At 32.1% G+C, this 23,890-nt stretch overlaps 1 protein-coding gene across 2 annotated transcripts in view; it reads left to right on the top strand.

Annotated features, from left to right (window-relative positions):
* Positions 1–3,957: 3,957 nt before the first annotated feature.
* Positions 3,958–23,890, top strand: part of LOC132947372 (uncharacterized) — a 30,445-nt gene continuing 10,512 nt past the window's right edge. Inside the window, exons 1-3 of one of the 2 annotated variants that reach the window (XM_061017641.1) lie at positions 3,958–4,234; positions 8,140–8,405; positions 13,331–13,464. In XM_061017641.1, coding sequence (XP_060873624.1) covers positions 8,210–8,405; positions 13,331–13,464 — 330 coding nt within the window. In that variant the 5' untranslated portion in view covers positions 3,958–4,234; positions 8,140–8,209. Of the gene's footprint in view, positions 4,235–8,139; positions 8,406–13,330; positions 13,465–14,931; positions 15,009–23,890 lie in introns of those variants that run through there. The other variant, XM_061017642.1, reaches the window with a different exon arrangement.

Below are 23,890 nucleotides of genomic sequence, written 5' to 3'. Positions count from 1 at the left end.
AGACATTGAAAAAACATTTTTCTAAAAATATATAAATCTATTATATTTCTATATTTCTATTTTTATCCATCTATTTTTTTTTTTTTAATGAAAATATACTTTTTAATTTCTTATTCCAAAGCAGAATATTTTTTGGAGCACTTTGATGTATAAGAACTGAATTTTGGACGAATTGTTATAACAGTTATATTTATGTATTTAAAGTTATAATTAGTGGAATGTAATGGTACAGGTGTACAAATTTGTAAAGACTTAAAATTATATAAAATAAATATTTTCAAAAACGTTAGTGTTTTCCGAAATAATAAGTGTCTTACATTAAATGGATATACCTCGTATAGGTATAACATAGGCTATGCATTTGTCGCAGGGTGCATTTTATTTAGATTATAATAATGCAGTGTTCTTCAGATAGTTTGAATTTTGTAACAACAAATTCAAATTTGAAACTACTTTTATTTTGTATTTTAAACTAAATTTGTAGATTTTAAATGCATTTTTTTTTTTGTTTTACAATGCATTGAATTCGCGTTTTGCCTATAGTAATAATTAGTAAGTATAAGACACTTTTCGCTCACTTTATAGGTAGGTACATACTTAACTATTAACTGTCTAAATTGTAGAAAACTTAAACGTTATAGGTAATTTGTAATCAATCATCAATCCGTTGTTTCACCTATACTCGAACGTCAAATGTTAACAAAGTTATTTTATTGCTGCAATATTATAATATAGTACCTACCTATATAGTAATGGTATATAATATGCGGATATATACATATTGTATTATATTATAATATATATTTGAATGTACGTATTTTATGCGTGTGTGTGCGCGGGCGTTAGTGTAAGTATATAGATTAACTCTGAAAAGGAATAGAATATATTTAAAATACGGGACGAAAACGTTTATTCGTATAGAAATGTAAACTTTCAATAATGTAACCCTATATAGTACCCTACGCGCGTTTGAACTATATACACACAATACACATTATTTATCATACGCATTTCACACACACACACTCACTTATAATATATACGCATGGCCGATATGAACGAATTGAAGGATATTCGGAAAGACGTATGCCGCCAACCAGCTCTCTAAACTCACACACATATTAAAATATATATATAGGTGCGTGTATATTATGTGGTATGTGCATCATAGGTACGTACGGACGTCCCGATGAAAACTTTACATATATTGTGTGTATTTTATATATTACATATACCGGTCGTATATACGTGGGCGGGCTTTAATTCGTTGTTACATATTAATGCATTTTATTAGCGCGGCCGATCGATATACGCGTGGGGCGTATTATAATATACGAATACGAATAATACCTGAAGCATACGAAATGAGAGAGAGAGAGAGAGAGAGAGAGGGAAAAAACTTCCAAACAGATCGCACAGGCTCTCCGCGAACAAATCTATAGGTATACAAAGGTCTGTACCCATAACATAGCTATGTATACTAGCAAGTACCTATGTACCGAAATCTTTTACGTAGCGAGATCGTTTTTCCTCCCGAACGAATCCGTGACACGAGTCGTATAAATATATTGTGTTATTCGCGAGTGCCGAGTGATATAATAATAATATAATATAGGTATATTATATAGGTTCGCAATAGCGTGTAGATGTAGGTAGGTGGTGGGATGCAAAGTATAATAGTCCAGTAACAATCCGACAAATTTCGATGCGGCCGACTACAAGACTATAATAATTATATTGTGTATATACACTTACAAAACCGCCAAAACTTCCGCTGACATTTGTATTTATATAATATATATATAATAAACAATAATATCTATAGTCTATACGACTATTGTACGCGTTTTTACCGCATAGGCGAGTGTCTTTTTTATTATTTTAACGTGACAATAGATGCGTGTCGTATGATATACAAACGTTTATTATAATATTACACGTCAAAGAGACGCAGAAAAAAAAAACCCATTAACCGTACATTATTGTTTTTTATTGTGTGGGGGTTTTTTTTTTTTGTTATGAGTAAGCGTTTTATTTTGTTGATTTATATTTTAAAATACTGTTAAATATAACTTATATAAGTGTATGTTACAGAATAAAAAAAAGGCCAGACTCATCTCCAGCGACCCGCTGTGCTCATTATTTGCTGATTTGTTGCGACATTAAATTCGGAAGCATAGTAAATCGTAGCGTTCAAAAAACAGTTTCGAACGGAACCCGGTCAAAACCACGCGCCTGTTGACATTCATTCAAAAATTGTCGGCGACCGTCGGTTTTTTCCATATTATATTATGCGGTTTGAGACACTTAAAAGTTAACCCTTCAAAGTATATCGTTTAGACTCGATTTCGGAAGAGGCTACGTGAAAGTTTTTGAGCATTCCTTTCGCTCGTAAAAAAACGGTCACGGAAAAATATAATAAAAAAAACATCCGTGGTAAATGCGCATTACTTGGCTACACTTAAGAATCTAAAACACATCTCGGGACACTATAAACTACCACTATAATAGTGATTAATTTATCGGTTGTGTACATTTATAAATTATAATGAAAAGGGAACCCAAATTCAGAAAGAAAAAAAGGAACGTTTTATGTGCTTTACACCGTACAGTGAACGATTACAATCATACAATAATATATATTATTATATATAGTCTAAATAGAGGAGGAGTATCCGAATGGTTAACCATGATAGACAATTCAAATTCGATCCCCTTTTGTAAGAATTTATTATCATACATTTATAGTAGCCCCCCCCCCTCCATAAAAAATCCTGATGACCACTATCAACAATAATTGTATGAATTTTTATGGCTCCTAAATTAAAAATATATTATTGTCAGTATATCAAAAAAGTTTGGTCACCCTTGGTATAGAGTATCTTTAATATAATATACTCGCATATACCTTACTGATCGAGAAAGAAATGGTCAGCTGCTATAAATGTTGTCATGTGGAGTATATTTTAATTTATAGTTGGTTGAGTTTTAGAGATATTTCTTTTTAAAAAAGGGTTTGATTTACTGAAATATAATCGACGATAAAAAAGAAAACCAGTCACTTAAAGTTTACCCTATGATTTACATCCACCCATCCCCCTTAAAAAAAATGTATATATTACACTTTATATTATGTGCGATCGGGATATGATGATGATGATTCGAAGTTGGAAGTTTCACCGGAGCCGTGTGATAGGCATTTAGTAGCCCCCCCCCTCCCCTAAAAATTCCGGTGACTGTTGTTAACAATAGTTGTAAATATTTGATGGCTCCCTCAAAGGAAACATATTCTCAGTAGAACTTTATCAAAATATGTTTAGCCACCCCCGAAAAAGATATCATATTATTACTACTCAAGTATGGAATCGGTAAAATAAAAAGACTTCAAAATTCGAGTGACTTAATACTCATTGAATAAATATTTTTAAAATTTAGTTATGAAATAGAGAATATTGCCCTGCTGGTCGAACAAAATATGTTTATCCGTAATATTATTACAGTACACGCATTATAAAAAATATAGACAAGAATTTTTCGTTTTTTAAAAAAAGGGTTTTTACTGGATAACAATCGACGGCGAATAAGAAAGTCTGTCACCATAAGTTTGTGTAATTTACCTCCGCTCATCACCCCACCAAAAAAAAATACATATTACATAATATACCCATAATATAATACATTGTACTTTATAATTGATATAATATATTATGTGCGGTCGAGAGAATGATGATAATGATGATGTGACTATGATGATGATAATGATCATCATCATCGTGATTCGACTGAGGAATATCTAGAGAGGTTTCAACGAGGCCGTGCGGTAGGTGCGGTGGCGGTGGTGGCGTCGGCGGTGGCTGCAGTGGCGGCGTCGGACGGGATCGAAAATACGGCGTCGAGCGCGCGCAAACGGTCGTCGTTTTTCCCAGGTCGCGCCGCGGAAAATCCCCACGAGTCGACCGCCGCCACCGTGCCGGCAGCAGCAGCGGCAGCACAAGCAGCAGCAGCAGTGCCATTCGACCCGTGACCGTCACACGTGCGCCGCACCCGCCGTCATGTTCGAAATCAGTGCCCTAGGCCGGGGCCCGCATCGCAGCCGTCTGCACAGCCACGGACGACAATGTGTCTTCGACCGCCGTCGTTAGCTGCATCGAAAGGTTATTAAAGGGGGCGCATGGGCCCTGCTGCACCGGCGGCCACCGCAGCGGTTACATTCGTTCGTCGAACATCTGCACCGGCAAGTACAGCACAGTGTATTAGAGTTAATTATTATTTTGTACGAACACGTATATAATGACGGCGAAATCACGAATATGATTATAATATTATAGCGACGGTTGTAATAATTAATATACATTATGGCATATTGTGTTATTGCAGAAGGCGATGAGCTATAATATTAAATAAATTGTAGTTGTAGCCGTTCCGCGGTCACCTATTATAACCGAATGTTAATTATTTGTTTAGTTTGTAAGCAGTGTCTCGCACAGTTATACGTTTAATTGTTATATTATATTCTGTGGTCTAACCCGCGATATGATGCCCACCACGACCCACGTGGGGATATTAAATTGATAGATGTCGGGTATTTGCGCTCCCGGGTAGCTTAAGTACAACATAATCTCGCATACGTGCGATATCTGAGCACGGTACACTATATACATAATACTATAATATTATAATATACACAACGGCGCTTAAGACTCCAGTTGAAATATACCTATACAGCCACACAGGTATAACGGAGGTGTATTTCGGCGTAGCGTTACGAGCTGTATACATAATTGGTTCGTTATATTATTATCGTTTCACCCGACCTGGCGACCCGACATACATATTATTATTATACTAGTAACAGCGATTAATATAACGAACGTGCGTTTACCGGGTGCTGTTGTGGTGATGCGGTATCAGTGGTATCACGTATAAAACCGAGCATCCGATCATTCACCCCCCCACCCCCCCCCCCCCATTCCTCCATCCAAAGCTATATATAGTGCACCACCGGGAAAACTCGGCACACGCGTGGTTCGTTCACCGCAGTCGCGCTGGGGGTGTAATAATTATATTATCTCCTTACAGACGATGTGTGTGCGATGTGTAAGCCGATTTTTCTATTTTCGATTCCGTTATTATTTTATAGGATTAATGAACCGACGACGAAAGCTGCAAAAGCGGACCTCCCTCGATCTCGAATGCGATTATAAGCGCGGCGTGGCACCGAATGCCACGCCGTTATCTGATTTGGCGAAAATCGGACAGAGAGCTTTCCTGCCGCGGCCGCAACAATACAACAATAATTATTATAGAAACATAATGCGATTTACTATAACAGCCGCCAGCAGTTTATTATTATAAACGCTTGCGGTCGTATAAGATATATTTTTATAAAAATATTACATGTAGTGACATATTAATAATAGTAATAATAATTAATACAATATAACGAAAACATCGTATACTATTATCATCAACCACCCGCTGACATCGTCTTAATAATACAGTTAGTAGTTACATTAAATATAGTTCGATCCAACTAGATTTGCACTTTGCAGCATCCTAAACCCGACAATATACAGCACTACAATATTACTACGACCCAGCGAGCGCCCAAATAACACCGTTGTGTCGTCGATGCATTTTCGTATGAGATAATAACATTACCTATATACTTAAAAATACAATTAATTCAATATTATTATAATATTATGTAATTGCTACCTATATAATATTATAACTACACCGCTGCAGCACGGTGACTCGTTCGTATAATAATAATATATTAATATATGTGTGCGCGTAAGTTTAACAACAATAATAATATTATAGGAACGCGAGCGGGATGTGACGGGTTGGATACTTGGATGGGCTGTCGGAGGACGGTTGGAGGGTGCCGAGGGATGACGCGCGAACAGTCGGCAGATTTTCGTCGTCGCAAACACGCGAGTTCGTGCGGGTGCGGCGGGTGGACGTGGAGGGTTCGTTGTGTACCGCACGCACGGCGGACGCGGGGCCTATGTACGGCGACGGCGACGATCCAAGCGCGCCCGCGGAATAAATGTGGGTCAAACGCTTGCGTGAGGGACGGGCGGCGTGGTTTTACGCACACACAGTGTCGTGGATCGTCACTCTCTCACCCACACACACATACCCACACACACATACGCACACGCACGCTCCTATACGTGCTTCGATATTATTAATACGCTCGCTCGCTCGCGCGCGCGTGTGTGCGTGAACGAACATGTGTCGCGTTCACGTCTCGCCGAAATCGTCTTCTGCGGACGGCGCGCGGATCGGCGGTACAGCCGATTTACAATCGCTTTCCACCCCCCCGATGTCATGTGCGGCGCGGCGTCATCATCACCCATCGCAACCACCGCGACCAACACTGCCGACCGCACCGCATTCCTATAAATTATATACACAGTGACTCTGCAGGGCGCCGCATTGTCCGACGAGCGTTTATTACATAATATATGTTAGGTACGACGGGTACGAATAATATACGGTGTTATATAAGTATAATATACGCGCATTTACTACAGTTACATTCGTGTATACAGCGTGATTCGCCAAGCATACTCGCCACATCAATCCTGCAGCATCCTGTAGTAGCGAAGAATTCATTTGAATTCTGATTTTTGGAATTTAAAAGTATACAGCTAATAACTTACTCGAGACCCCAGCGTTAGGTAATTAACTATCAAGATTTTAAGTGCCACTTAAGGAGTTTTCTCGGAAAGTTTTTACAAAATATTATAAAATGTTGCCAGGTTAATTATTAATATTAGTTATATCTAGGTGCGTATACTAAAATATATTCAAATCATCTTAGATACTAGATGCATAACATGTTTCAAACCCATTATCGAGGACCTGTTACCATCCTTAGAACACAGTGTTAAATAACTCAAAAAATACTCGTTCGAATTTAAATTTAGATAGGTCTTCTAACTCTATGACTATTTACTGGAAAAAATCGACAGTCTCATTGGAAAAAAAGAACTTGTTACCGCTACAGAACACTATTTAAATGGTTTTAAAAATCTAATTATTTTAAAACATGATCTTTAAGTAGATATACTTAAAAGTTCATTAACCATAACTTGAATGAGTATTCATTATTCAATAGGAAAAATGGGGGTGAACAATGAGCATGCTCGGTGAATCCACTGCGCTCTGTATGTCATCATAATAATTACAATACGCATAATATTATACGTTATTATTATTGTGGTGTAAGCGAACGAACGATAAATATAGCTTTGTGTAATATCGTGTTAAATATTTACATGCGGCGTATTGCTGCTGAGCGTGTATGCAACGCGTGTATGCCGTCGTTGGCATGGCGAGGAAAAGTGGCTCCGGGCGTGAGTTTCCCGGTGCAGAATTTCCCGCAGCGGTATTGTACTATACACAACGTCAACGAAAACGACGACAAGTATACAACAACAATAATAATAATGATTGCCTTTTGTCACGATGACAAACGCGTTTTTGACACCTGTGTATTATATTACAATGTATAGGTTGCAAGGCTCACGGGCCTGCAACGGTTGGACGGAATAAAAACCGACGTTTTATTATTTTTCGTGTAAAATGATAAAGGTTTTCGGAAAGTTTTTACAATATTCTCGTTTCAATTTTGCTTGTGTATGTACTTTTAACGAAATGACGCGGAACAAATATAACAATCGATTGACTGCGTTGCAGCTATATATAGTCTCAGCTGTAAATCAATTAAACCAAAATATACCCACCCGTTAAGAACTAATCGTTTTAATCGCGTGTCTTTCCGTTACAATACTACTGTATAGTCATTTTTCAAAATTGAATTTCAAGAACAGCATTCTGAAAAAATGTCATTGACCAATATGGTGAGAATCAGGATAATACCTACATTATATACGTATATAATATAGTGCCTGCAGCACTTGCAGCTGACTCTAACCGAGTGCTTACCTATATCTAGGCGTGCACGTTAATTTTTCCACCCCCCTTAACTATACCTCCACCACTGGCGCCTCTTAAACTGCTGTTATCTTCGGACGAATTAAAGTTTTAAATGCCACCCTATAATATAATATATTAGACCACCTCTCGTATCTGTCCGTACTCACGAGCCTTTTTTTTTCGCAGATACTTTTAGCATATCAACACATCGTCGTCGCCGTCACCATCAGCACATACAACTACAGCAACAGATATTATGGCTCACGCGACGGCTGTGATAAGCGGGCTGACGGCCGCGCTATTGATCAGCTTCACCGTCGTCAGGCCGACACTGTCCTGCCGCATATCCGAATTCATGTGCAAGTCGACCGGCGGGTGCGTTCAGCTGGACGAGTACTGCGACGGCAAGTACGACTGTCCCGACAGGTCAGACGAACCTCCATCCTGCACTGGTATGTATATATATACCACAAAAACACGCATCGTTATATAATACTGAAGACGAGTATCGGGTCGCGAGTATAGCCCGTCCTCCGGTTCATCTTGGCACTCGGTAACCGTTACGATTTTTTTTTTTTTTAAATCTTGATCCGAAATCTATATTATAACGATGAAACCATAGTTTTGGCACCATATAACAGACGCCGAGTGCCAGCAGGATGAACCGGAGGATGTGTTATATCTATACTCGTGTATTTAAAATTAATCTAAGTATTTTACGTTTTTGAATACTTAGGCCTAAATAATAATATTACTGCAGTTATATTATACAAGTATATTTTTACCTTGATCCCACCTCCCCCCCCCCCTTGCAGTCAGCTCTTTATTCTAGACCAACTAGAAGTTCCTACTGTTTAACTTTCCATACTGTAAGGTCGCTACTATAGTATACATACGTATTACGTATAATACACATATCTTATGCATTGCAATAACGACGACGACGACGAACCCAAATTAACGAGAGGGTTCAAGGGGGAGCCGGAGGGCTCATACGCATATTATATTATACCAAAAAGCTAAGCAAACTACAGCACATAGAAACGTTCTAATTGGGGTGAAATAGAGAGTGGGGGGGGGGGGGGTCCGGACCGTATAATAATAATTATTAATTAGCATATATCTGCAAACCACGTGCGTAATATTCTATAATACTCAATAATACTCTATATGATATCATATGACCGATCAAAGCGCAGATAGAATTATGAGGAAGTAGAAAGATCAAGGCGATATACACAACATCATAATATAATTAATTAGAATTAATTACATATTATTATTATATATAGGTACCTAGTAAAGTATACTATGTAGTATCGAGTGAGGAGTGCGAATCGAATTTATAGCCGTAAAACAGCGGATTCGCACATTTTTCCGTGTTCTACTATAATAATAAATTTGGAATTTAATTAAATTTAATAGGTTTGATTAATTATTTATTATTATTATGAAGGTACAGATCTATACGCCATGGGTATAATATCATCATTATTCATTATGCATTTAGTATAACTTATACACGTCCCCTGGCAGCGAGTGTCGCCCCGTATAATACACGTACTTTTACACGGAAAACTTCAGATCCGTGAAATTCGACCCTCCTTCAAAAATGCAAACCATAGTACGTAGGGCATAACACATATTATTATAATAATATATATGGACGGGACGCCGGTCGGCCGCACGTACCGTGTATAAACGCAATGCTTGACGAAACGAATGCGTACGTGCCGCTTTCGAAGGAGTAAGCTATAAAAATATGCGGTTTTCTATAGACTTTCAAATTTACCCTCCGAGTAAATATATACATATATAAGTACTATCATATTTTAATACACGTATACACGACGATCATGCCAACGACGCGATGTAGTTTTCAAATTAAAAATAAAAGCGGCTCATATAGTCCGCGGTGCCCACACCATGTTATCATCGATTTTCCACGCCAAATAAATGTATTTCCAACGAATGTATTATAATATTATATAGTTACCTTTATTTGTAATTTGCATATACGCGGACAATACACCCGTAATTGTACGATCATCGCCACCCACCCATGAACAATTATGTAGATATAAACGAGTCGCTAGTAACGAAAAAAATGCGTCGTTATAATTCTCGGGCCCTGCAGTACCTGCCATGCACACACATTTATGTATTATATAAAATTGCGTATGGTTTTCTACAGCGTAATCAAATGGAAAAAATGTTTGCCAATAAATTAAAACCTATTTAAACTGCACGACATCCCAATAGTTCACTTGTGGTCAGAAATTTCGATTTGAGAAAATTTTACATTCAATATTTTATGTAATATATTAATATGTTACACCATCAATGTCGACAATCAGTGGCATTTTTGGTAAAGAGTAATGACTAGTCATTATTGATAATGGTCAATGGCTAATTCGGTTATAGGCAACGTAGACACTTCCTAGACAATACATAAAATAAATAGTCAAAGTGGATGATAGTAATATTATTTAATTTGTTTATTAGATTTATTAGAATATTACTTAAATTACCGAAAAAACTTAAATCGACCAAAGCATGCGTACCTAATACCGTTATTATGTTATTATTATTTATAAATTTATAATTATTAGTTTTATTACTATTATTATAAAATTATATTATTTTATTCATTTTCGTAAGACAAACTGCAAATCATTTTGAATTGAGGCGTGTCCCCTTTCCCTATTGACATTTTCAAAAAAATTAATTTGCAAATATTTAACATGCATTTTGTACGACCGTTATTGAAACTATATCGTTATCCGTTTGTTCAAAAAAACAATTTTCGTAACAATTTCTACATGACCACTTTTTTCTTCCTCCTCCTTCATCAACCCAAAAAATTGACATTAAAACCAAAAGATTATAAATATAAACTAATAGCTGCTAATATATAGTTTCATGATATATAAATGGATTATCATTGATCACCTTAGGGATATCCGATAAATTACATTGTCACATTGACTAAACTTATCAGTCAATTATTACGGAAATATAGGCCGATTACAAACGGTGTCCTCCGGCATTACTGACATCGTCTAGCACTCTAGCCTAGTCATTACCTATATTGTCGGAATTTCCTACATTTACGGTAACATAATATTATTATATGCATACGACATACCTTTACACTCGACGTTGTACACTATCGATAACGATGAAGTATCCCGAGTGCTGATAAAAATGTTGAAACCAAACTTTTCCAAACCATGTAAACAAAACGGTTTAACTCTTACAGAATATGTACCTACATGAGTACATTAATAAAATATAATATATATTACGTGTGGACGCGTATATGTAGGTATCTATGTGTATTAGACGTCAGCACAACCCTCTGAGAGACGATTGCTTCAATTTTTAATTCATGTACAACGGGTCTGACATGTCGTATTAATATTTGAAAATCTACCCATCGGTGAAAGGAGTTTTTTTTTTGAGGGAGGGGAAGTTAAGAACGAACTTTTAACCGATCAAAAAAAAAGTGGATTGGAGTTTTTTTTTCGTTGATAAAAAGTGCTCTCCAGATTACTGTGATGGCTTTGTGGCTGAGTGCCTGAGTGTAAAGTTAACACCCATCAATCTTATTTCCTGCGTCCACGCACTCTCTTACCCATCCACCCATCCATCCCTTATATCCCTGCTGCAATAAGTACAATATACAACACAAACACACACGCATACATATGACTTGTATATTCATATATATAAAATATATAGACCAGACGAGGAAAAGTACGCACCGGTATATATTAAGTGTATATAATAATACAAGTATATGTGTGCGACTGGCGCCTCTCACCCTAATTAGTCGCTGTTCACCCCCTCTCCCCACCGAAGTCATTAAAATACACGCTTTCCGCATATATATATATATAAAATATATAATATATGTATATAATGTATTCAGCATTCCAGCTCACTCATCGTGCCCCCAACTGTTTTCTTTTTTGTTTTGTTCTTATTCTTTCCAACGCAACAAATACGTCGGTTAGAATCAGATTTTTTAGTTTTCCCGACAATATAATTAATGTGTATTTTTTTGTTTGTCTCGCCTAATTAGTATTATAACATGCATATTGTATAATAATTGCGATAAAAAAAAATCTTTTACACATGTATGTACAAAATGGTTTTTTTTATTTTTTAACGTAAAGCACTCTTTCTTAGTCAATTTTTAAAAATTGTTTTGTATAATTTAAAGTACACTTATTACACTACATCATAATATGTTAGCGAAAAAATATCAAATTGTTTATAGTTTTTGTTATTCGAGTGTTAGTTTACGTGTAGATATTATAATATATATATTTTTTAAATAGGTTAGGTTAGGTATTTTTAAATAGTAGCATCCTTATTTTTAATTTCATATTCTCAAGTCATATATTTTTTAACGTTTATAAATATAATAACGTTTTTAAATATATTTATCGAACATTGAAACAATATTTCATTATTTTGTATGATTTTAAGCATCATTATAATAGTAAAGTTAACAAGTATAATTTTAATGGCTACTCCACGAAACTCTAAATGCTTATAAATAAAATTAACTATAGTCTATATTAGTTCAATATTTGATTTTTGAACATCATCGTTTCAGGAAAATATTCTTCAATAATCCCCAAACTAAGAATAATGTTTGCCATTCAAAAAGTATAGAAAACAGTTATATTACCATTATTTTATTTATATAACTAATTGTACGATATTAATTCAATTCTATTTCCTGACTTTATCAAAAAATTACAGTTATTGTAATACAAAAAATTACCGAGAAAAGAAATCTTTCTCATTGGAAAAAAATTACTTACACTGCACTCTGCAATATACAAATTATTTACTATCCGCTAATTATTATACAAAAAAACCACTTATACCGGGTGAGTAATTTTAGGAAAATACCCATTTTGGAAATCTATTAACGTAGTTTTTGAAAATATTTGTTCACATAATTTGAAAAATCAACGAAATTAATTTTTTGACTAATTTTAATCGTTATCAGTTTAAAATTTTCTACTTTTTTGCAACATACGTTTTTAATTTCACACTCCAGAGCAGATTATTTTTTTGAAGTACAAAAAGTCTAATTTCAAACGAGCACAGTATTAATTAGTTTTAAGTATTTAAAGTTTAGATGAGCGGATTAGTGGACCGAACATTTCGCGTGAAAACCCCTCTGGGTCACTCCAATCATCTAAACTTTAAAAATGTTTGAAATAATGAGTGTCTTACGTTTAAATAATCACACGATATGTAACTATATATGTGTACAGTGTACATACAAATTATCTAAAAATGCTAATCAAATCTAATATGCACTGTCTATATAATATATTATAATAAATTGCAGCGTGCAATAGGACTTATTACGGTGAAGTGGGAAAATCTTATAGACTGACTGTGAAGAAACTACAAAAGGAAAGACCATTCCTGTGTCACTTGAGTTTCACAGCGAGCGGACAAGAACATGGAGATTTTGTGGAAGTAAGTATTATACAATATATAATAATATAATACCTATACAGTCATAGTACACCATATTATTATTATTATACTATACGAGTACGAATATCTATGTATATATTATTCAAAAAACTACTTCATGACGTGGTCCTTTTTACTCGTTCATTAAACATTTTTTCCCTCTTTAAATTATAACGCGTTTCAAGTAGTTTTGATGAGGCTCAATATTACATAATAATTATGACACCGCAGACATAATTTTTTCGTGTAAAAATTTAAATTATTTCATTCATTCATAATAAATGTCAACTCAAGTATTCATTTTGTGATTATTTAAAAAATAAAAATATGTGATATTAGGTATGTAATATGAACGTCGAGTCTATAATCTATATAATATTATTATGCATGGAAATTCTCAACTCGAGAAAACATTTTTTCAAATTTTATTTTTAAAGTATTACGTCTGTTCCGTAATAAAATGCCGCGATACTACAAGAGTTTTATTTTATTATTGTTGTTTGACATTTTGAATGCATGTATAATGTTTACAGGACATTTAAAAAAGAAAAAAACATCGTGTATTTGAAAATAGATTACGCATTTAAATAATGTCACTATAGTCATAAGAAATAAGAATATAGAAATATTAGAATCGTTTTTACTACAGGCTATCATATTTTAATAAATTCATCATTTAATTTTTTTTTTACCTTGTGTAATATACAGAAGTAATATATTTTATAATATTATTCAATTAAGAGGCAGTTATAAAATACAATATTACTGGTTGATTTCGTACTCCATCCAAATAGCATCTATGTTTGTGCTGTGTGTATTATTATTTATAGGAATAAAGTGTTACTGTTGTGGATATACGTCGTGTTGAAGTACAGCTATACCAATTAAACTTAAATGTTTTTAAATATGTTTTGACCTATTGAAAAGCTCGCAGAACTATTATATATACCGTTAAGACAAAATGTAGGTATAATGCACTATAATATAAAGCGGACTGTATAATATATAAAGTAAAAGACATATATTTGCATCGGGAAATAAAATACAGTACCTAGCCCCATAATTTGAGCTTTTATTCTCTCAGTAAATTGTTTAATGTTAATTGTCTTGTCATGTTTAAAACATTATTGTACAGGCTGTATAACTATAAAATAGAAGCGAAAAAGGACAAATATAAAATGTTTAAATGTAAGTAGTATAAAGTTTTCCACACAAGGGTTTCGGGTTTTTATGCTCTGGTTTATACATACAATAAATTATTCATGAGAATTCTTTTTGCGGCGTAACTTTCATTGTCTGTAGAGAATACTGCAGTTCTTTCTGAGGCAACGTATATCCGCTTGTTGTATACAAACAGGTCGGAATCGTAAAACGTGTGTATGTGTGTGTAAATCATGTCATCGCAGAACTATTGCACTATAGCCAGTGTTATATATTGTTCTATATAATATGTGTAAATGTATTTAGGCACTTGCGAGAACGGTTCGAGATTTACGGACGCGTACAATAACAATTGCTGGTAAATCAATAAAATAGTAAAATATGTAAGTATCAATAATATTCGGTGAATTATTATATTATAGAGTTACTGCAGGCTATACAGTGAACCATAATATTAGAACACAATTATTATTTTATGTCATTCATTATATCATTCTATAATATTATTCACTACGCCTATTGTTACAAGTCGTATGGGCATAATTTATATAATTCGTGCCTAATTAATAACTATAATAATTACGGTTATGTTATTATATTATATAATTGAAATAAAAAGCTAATTTATAATATCAATCAGGCATATATTTTTATAACGTTTATCTTAGCGACGCTGTTATAGTTATAACTTATAAAACAAATACGATCGTCGGATTTGGATATCTACAGGTCTTAGACAATCTTTATGCCTACATTATAATATTTGTTTTTCACTTGCATCGTTTTATTTACACGTCTGACAAACGCTTTTCATATTACACTAAGATTACGTTTATATAGATGACGTACCTTTGTTGGTTAACATATTTAACACTTTATTTGTAGTTGGGATACGCGTTGAAAGTTGATCTATTACTAAATATTTTGTTATGCAGTATAAAATATTTACTACACCCACCCACTTAACCCACTGCCTACCTATAGTAACAGTATTATTTTTTATCAGCGTATTATTTATCACGACATTATTAACCGAACCCTTTAAGTCGAAAACAATAGCCATATATGTCGTCCCTGTACTTGTTATGAGAAATCACCAGGGCGGGGGGTAGCAGATCAAAAACAAAACAATTCGTATACCATCTGCAGTTTCAACTAGATCTAATAATCTAGGACGTCTTCTATATACATTATACGTATAATAATATAATACAAAAGCCGTGGGGGATTTTTCGCAGCACCTGGGGACACGTTGGGGTCAATATCGCTCGATAAAGTCGCTATATAATATTATATATAATACGAGCGCTCCCACTGCACGCTGAGCTTAAATCGAAAACATATCCTGTCCTACTTGTTATGAAAGCCTAACCCGAAGAGAGTAAAACAGATGTACAGTAAAAAAAAAATAAACATTTTTTACACTTAAATCTCGTCGTATGAGATACAATGGGAGAAAAATTCAATATAAAATAATACGCGGTGGGATTTGTAAAATATCCGTGTAGGTATACCAAAGTCATCTTAAACAATAAAAAAGTAGAAAAACGTTAAATTCTTATCTAAATCGAAGGTTATCTTGTGCGATGTGCTAATAGCTCATCATCGATAAGGTCTGGATCGTTATAATGCCTAAGTGGATATATACATATTATATTACATAGGTATCACATATACTATAATTTATAATGTTATAACTTATAACTTATAAATATATATGTATATAGGTAAATAGGTAATAACTAATAACAATAGCTATTATTATCGCAACTATATCTATATAAAATCTACATACATAACCTATATATACCTAGTGGTGAGTTTAGTGGTTGATAAGCTCGCACCTATAATGCATTCAATAATTTACGGGATAGAAAGAGTTCTCCACACGTTTCGTGCAGCTTTTCTATAAATTTAATATGAACCGCAGATAGAGGTTATAGATTTTATTTTTTTAAAGGTAGTTTTTTTATTAGTTTTATTATTTACGATAAAAATAATAAATTTTATTTTTATTTAATTGTATGTGGGGAAAGGTATACCAAAATCCGATAAAAACTGCGTAATTTATATCGCTGATTTTTAAACCAGAACCTAAACATAATTCGAAGGTCTCCCAGCCGACCCAGCCGACCCAGCAGAAAAAGCTAACATACTGTGGGGCGCCGAGCAAACGTTTTAGCTTTTTTACTTTATGGTAAAAAAAATATGACAGAAAAGGACGAAGAAAAGCCCTAAATATATATTATGTATATATTTTAATTGTGTGGTGAATGTTTACGCACCTTATGTTCTTTTTTAAACTATAATTATTATAAAATTGAAAAATCAGACCGCACAATAATATTTATTTATGACTTTATGAACATTCCAATTTTAAATTAAACTAGGTACCGGTGATTTTTATTTTAATAAAAAGACACTAATGACGGTATTTATTTATATAAAGTCTATAAACTTACCATCGAACCTGTACGAGATTATTGGCCCCGACTGCCTACCAAAAAATACCAAATCATTCCTTAAGGCATCAAAATTAGAAAAAAACATATAATTAATTAGAAATAAGCCACTAATATTGTAAAAATTTCTTTTTTCTCTTCAAAAGTTTATATATTTTAATTGTATATATCTCAAAAGCTAATGACCTATGCTGTCGAAGCTTAAATGTTCAATAAAAAAAAAAAAAAAAAGTCTATAAACATAATGTTCAGATAAAATATTAATATTCAATCGACAAACTACCCATATATTTTATAAAATAATTTTTACGAACTTCTGAAATGTTGAATAGCTGGTACTGCAACTTTTACACAAATTTACTTATATTATGTTGCTATCGTGAGCCATTTACATATTAGATACGACAATATATTATATCTATTATGTAAGAAAACATTTTATTCATTATTTTTAATTTAAAAAATATAGGAATACTCCATATGCTTATATAACCAACCGAATTCTACTTTGAATGCAAAAATGTAAAAACACTTTTGCGTTTTCATGATTTTAAATAATTAGTACATAGGTAATGGCGTGTATAAATATTAGGGTTCAATGGGAGCAAAGCAAGAACTTAGTTAACTAAGAGACCTTCGCAACATTCAGTAAGACAGATTATAATAATATTATAACAGCCACCATCTAGTCATTATATATTTTTATATTTTATAATTTTATAATTTTAGTATGGTAAACATAGTGTATAAGTGTATAATATAAAGACAATGTACATCTACGTAGTACTGATTGAGTCATGCTTGAGTAATTTAAGGCCAACATTCTACATTGGGATTACGATTGGATTCCCATGGGGGTATATAAGTTTTATATATTGTATGTTTTAGTTATATGTTGAAGCAGTAAAATTCAAGTATTTTACTCCTATTTTGTTAGCCTCGAAATCAGTTGCTCCACAGGATGATGTGGTCGACATTAGATTAAATGTAAATTCCACTCCATAAACACAAACCTCTTTCGGTATTTAATAATACTAAAATACAAGGCTGGGCAAGTTAATGATTTTTTTTTAACTCAGTTATGTTAAGTTAATCTGCACCAATAACAAAAAGTTAAAAATTAATTTGACTATAGGTTAACTCAGTTAAGTTAAAAGTTAATACACACTTTTTGTTAACTTTTTATTAAGTTAAAAAAAAGTTAATTTGTTTATACAACGCTAGCGTACTTAAATTTTTTCCAATTTAAAATTAAATTACAGGATATAGTGCTTATACATCATACAGTATTTTCATATAAGTTCGATTCGAATGATATACATTTTTAACTTTAAACAATTTACGATACATTTGTTTTGACATGAAAACGAAATAGACTGAAATAGTGAAATATTATAAAATTAAAAACAAAATAAATTAACTTAACTTACTTCTTAAAATGAAAAAGTAGCTCGTTAGTTTCACGTTAATTAAGATAGAAATTTAGTAAGTTAACAGTTAAGATAATGAAAAGGAAAAAGTAACTAGTTAAGTCAAAAAGTTAAAATAAAATTAACTTTTTAACTTAACTTTAACTTTTTAACTCGTTATAATGCCCAGCCTTGCTAAAATATACCAAAAATAATAATCTCGGTATCAATCATATTAACTAGTGAACTGGGACTTTAAAAACAAGTTTAAAATAAACGATGTTCCAAAATGATTTTGAAACCCTCTAAACCAAAATAACCTAATATCTGTTATAAGTTATAACGTATAAGTGTACCTATCTATTCATTAGTATAACTATTTAATATTGAATTGGTATGTTTATATACATAAATACATTTTTAAGGTTTTTTTTACCTTAAAAAAATTAATTACATTAACATAATATCATAAATGAATTATTTAAAAATATAATATTAAGTACCTACTTATAGTTTTTTTTATAGTGAATATATTATAAACAATTTTGACTATTGTACGCATTGTCAAATAAAGGTATTTTACTATTTTATATAGGTAGCAAATTGAAAAAATATACGATTATAATAGGTTATATTAAATAATTAAATTAGTCAATGTTTATATTGCATTTTGTTTCTTATATTTTATTGATGCTGAATACGGTTATATAATAAAAAAACTAATAATTTGAGAAAACCATAAATTTCTGGTTACATTAGTTGAACGAAACTTTTAACTTTATTAAAACCGTATTTAATGAAAACCAAAAGACATATTACAACCATAATTAGATTTCAAATTAGAGTATTTATTTTAATTAATGGGAAACTACACTGTGTAGTGTGTAACATTGTAATACATGCAGTATAGGTGTATAAAAAGTTGTACAAGCTTCTTGTAAACACCCAACGCCCACATTATTAATTTATATTTTGAGAAATATTTTATGCTCTGAACTTTTTTAATACACGTTTATATTTTTAAATTAAAACTTTTTTTGGGGTTATATTATATTTATATTACCAAGTTAGGCCAAAATCATTATTTTTAAACTTTTACACTAGGTATTTATTTTATGATTAACAATTTTTCACAAATTATGTTACATAATATTGTACCTACCTATATACTTATTGTATTCTCGGATATTTATTCTTACTTCAAAATGCAAATACCTTGTAGGTACCTAACCTAACCTAACCTACTCGTGTAGTGTACATTTTAATATTTAATGTTTATCATAATACTCGTATAGGTAGTATTAAATATTAAAATGGTATAGTTTTTGTCCGTATATAGGTATCTACATCATGCGCGTTTATTAATGTGATCGTCCAAAAATTGCATCTGTCATTTGTTAAATCACGTGTAATTTCCATCACCCGATATGACATTAAAGGTAATTCGTAGCGGGTCACGAGGCTCAGGAAGTGTATATATTAGCCATTAGGGCAATAATTTTGTAAACGCTTCTGGGTCTACACCAGTCAGGGGGTATACAAATGGGAGATGTGGGGTCAGATCCCCCATAGACTTTTTTTTTAAATTTTTAAAATAGAGTTCTTAATATAACAGCGTTACAAGGAAACATAAAAAAAAACTATTAAATACATTCAAATTGGCGCAATTAATACTGAAAAAGTAATTGAAGAGTTTATTGACTAAAAGAAAATTAAATTAAATTGTAGACTTTAATTATTTGTGGTTTTGAAATAAAATGTATTAAATATATGTGTTAAATGTTTTGTCCTCCCCCCCCCCCCCATACAAAATGTATGTGTATGCGACTGGTAGATTATAATAATATAATATAAATGTACCTTTGTTAATCTAATATATGACGAATTATCCCGGCCAGAGACGAGTGAATAGTATGCACACGACTATACGAGTGACAATATTTATATACATATAATATATTTAATTTAGGATTTTTATAGCCCGCTGTAATATGAATTTAATTTCCAACAAAATGAATCCAGATGTATTTGTCAAATCAAGTTGTAACAGAAATATATAACTATATAAGCGATCGAAAAACGAATAATACACAATAATATGTATGTGTGTGTGTGCGTGTTATTTAACTTGAACATTGATTTTTAGTTGGTTTCACAATAATGTGTTTCATTTTTTCCACCGAAGCACTTCAAGTTAGTTTGAAAAACGAAATAAAACTCTATACGTAAGCAAACCAAGTTTTGATCAGAATGGCCTTTCTAACGCAATACAATAGTAGTTTTCAAATCTAATATACGTATACATATATAGTATGTCCCAGAAGTCCTGTATCTGCACCATTAGTATCTCCGCGGAATTCATACTGTATAATATATATATATCTCACCCGCGCTCTCAAGATCCGTCTAAAACAGGTGCCCATACACGGGCGTTCGATTTTCTACGACTTAAAAACAAAAAAAAACACATCGTCAAATACAGAATAGCTTCCTCGGGATGAAGGAATAGAGTTTGAGTTAGGTATTTAACTTATAAATTTGTATTTAGGTTAAATATCAATCGTTAAACAAATGTATTTGTGACTATACCTACTAAAAATGTACTTTTACGAAAGTACCTATCTATAGTATATACCTATAGCCATACAAATTTTAGGGAAAATATTATATTGGTATATCGTATAGAAACATGTATTGTTTATAATATTTTCAACATTTTTTCTATGTAAGAAACCTACCATACACAATACACATAATAATCATATGAATTAATTCACGTCACTGACTAAGTACTGAAGCAATGGTATTATAAAAAATAATATTAATATAATATTATATAATATTAATGTTTTTTTATGTGGATTATTTGGTGGTACTAATGTCTAACACTGATTTAATTCAAGTACATTCAAGTACTAATGCATCTTTTTACATAAACATTTTAAAAACTAGACAACTTTAGAATTATTGAATACTAGTTAACACAGCAATGCTTTTCTATTGCTAGGTTTTTTGATAGTTCAAATCTTTTTGGGTGTAACATGCTGTGGAAGCAATGTCTTTTTAAGTGTAAATTATATTATATTTTAATTTATAGCTAGGGTTTTAAAATTTCATGAAATATTTCACTTTCATGAAAAATAAAAATAAAATGTTTATTATATCTAAAAGTTTATAGTCGTCAAATTCCAAGTGAACATTTTTAAAAGTTTGTTTGTTGTATGAAACAAAGAAAATATGTAACATATTTACATAATATAATTTATAAGTTGTTTAACAAATCTATAATATAACACATTTAAACATTGCCCTTTTACTCTTATGTTACAAGCTCATAAACCAACTCAACATCATAACATATTGTTGAGAGCCATGGCTCTACGAATGCATATTGTTCTATATTATAATTATATTATATTATATTCACAATTTATGTAGACATAAATCACTCTAATAACAGTCGTGAATCGTGACCTTTTACAATATACAAAATATGATCTAAGTATTAAATAAAAGAATCCAGAGCACCTTCACATAATCACATCACTCAGTCACATACACACACATATACGACTTTTGTACACCTAATAATTACTGAAAATATACACTATTATTTCATTTACTGGTTGAAATTGACTTCAACTTTATTTCAAACCATTATCTTTTGGATCACTGACGGTCCGCATACAAGAATATTTTAAAACTCATAAAAAAAAATGTTTTTACTCTCAAAATAATGCTAGGAATATTTTTCAGCACTACATATAGAATATACAAATATGAAATAATAAATCAACAAAAATAACATGTTTCTCTTTATTTCTAAGTGTGTAATTTATAAATTATTTCTAATCATCTATAACCAAATACGTTTAAAAGAAGAGAAAATATTTTTCATAATTTCATTGAAATATTTTAAGAAGAGTGAAATTTTCAATTTTGAAATATTTTAATTGAAAAATTTCAAATTCAGAACCCTAATTATATTACATATACGTAAAATACGTTTATAGAAAATTTACAATTAACTAGTTTATAATTTAACTGCATGTCTGCATACTATTACGTACCTATAGCCACATACTGACATAGGTAATTCAATATTATAATCGTCACAGACATTTCGGCCAGGCCGCAGGTTAATATATATTTCTCCGGCTTTTGTCGTAACGCGGACGGAATATTTCACCGATTATCGTTTAGAACGATCATCTTTATTGTATACTGCAGTTTCGTTTCCAAACGTTTTGAAGATGTCATATGATTATGAAATTTATGAGCTGATTCGTTGCGTTGCGACAACCATACAGACTGAATAATTCAAAAAGGTATTTATTTTTTTTTATTTAACTTTGACCAACTTTTTTCTTTTAAAGTTTAATGGCCTCGTATTCCACTTCTAGCCTGCAAGAGCAGCGCAAGCTTTCACTGTAGCGCATTATTTATTTAAGGTAACATTTATTATTCATCGGGTCCCGTGATTATTTCGTCCTCGCGATCTCAATAAATATAATAGATGTATAAATATTAAATATACCTACAATGCGACTTTTATAAATCTTTTGATTTGACTCATTGTTTATTTCTATTGTACAATATTCCGGAAATTTTGACTTTAACCTACTGTCCCTGCCTAGCTACCTATTATATAATATATATTTAAATGTTCGTAAAGTTTTAGCCAAGATTTTCTATTAAAATGTCATCGAATTACATAATTATTAAACCTTGACTCAAAGTAGTCAAACACCATAGGTCCATCCAATAATGTTAACAATTGAATAAACTGCAACATAATAATATAAGTAGGTACCCAGGGTACCTATATAGAATGCCGAACGGAATAAAACAAGAGTAGGTGTTAATAAATCACTTGGCACATTTGTTTTATGTGTTTCATACTTTCATATATCATACCTACCTATGTCACTTTAATTAAATTTAATTATGGTCGTTGAGATATATTATATATACATGTTATTACGTAAACAATAATAGAAATAAATACGTTTATTTTTGTTTGTATTTCGAAATTCGTTGTTGGTAATAGGTACGAAATTATAAAGCGTGTAACGATAATTATTAATGTGTGACAGTATTCAGTATTTACAATATTTTAATTTACAACAAGTTACAGTCCGTGAATTTTTTTTTATCTGGTTAAATTAATATAGAAGCGAGGTATTTCAGTATTTTATGAGTTTTGAAATTTTTTCGATGGCTTTAACAAACGTGAATTATGTATAGGTATCAATTATGGACTTATGGTTAAATCCACCGTGGCATCCGATAATAGAATAATAATTTCAATAATTCAAAAATTTAAACAAGGCTATACGTGCAGGTTAAACACACAATATGTATAAATTAAAACAAAAAGGGCGAAACCAACAT

The sequence above is a fragment of the Metopolophium dirhodum genome, chromosome 6 (genome assembly GCF_019925205.1).
Source record: "Metopolophium dirhodum isolate CAU chromosome 6, ASM1992520v1, whole genome shotgun sequence".
Lineage (NCBI taxonomy): Eukaryota > Metazoa > Arthropoda > Insecta > Hemiptera > Aphididae > Metopolophium > Metopolophium dirhodum.
Note: the sequence above shows the minus strand (reverse complement) of the source record. Positions and strands in the feature narration are given on the sequence as shown.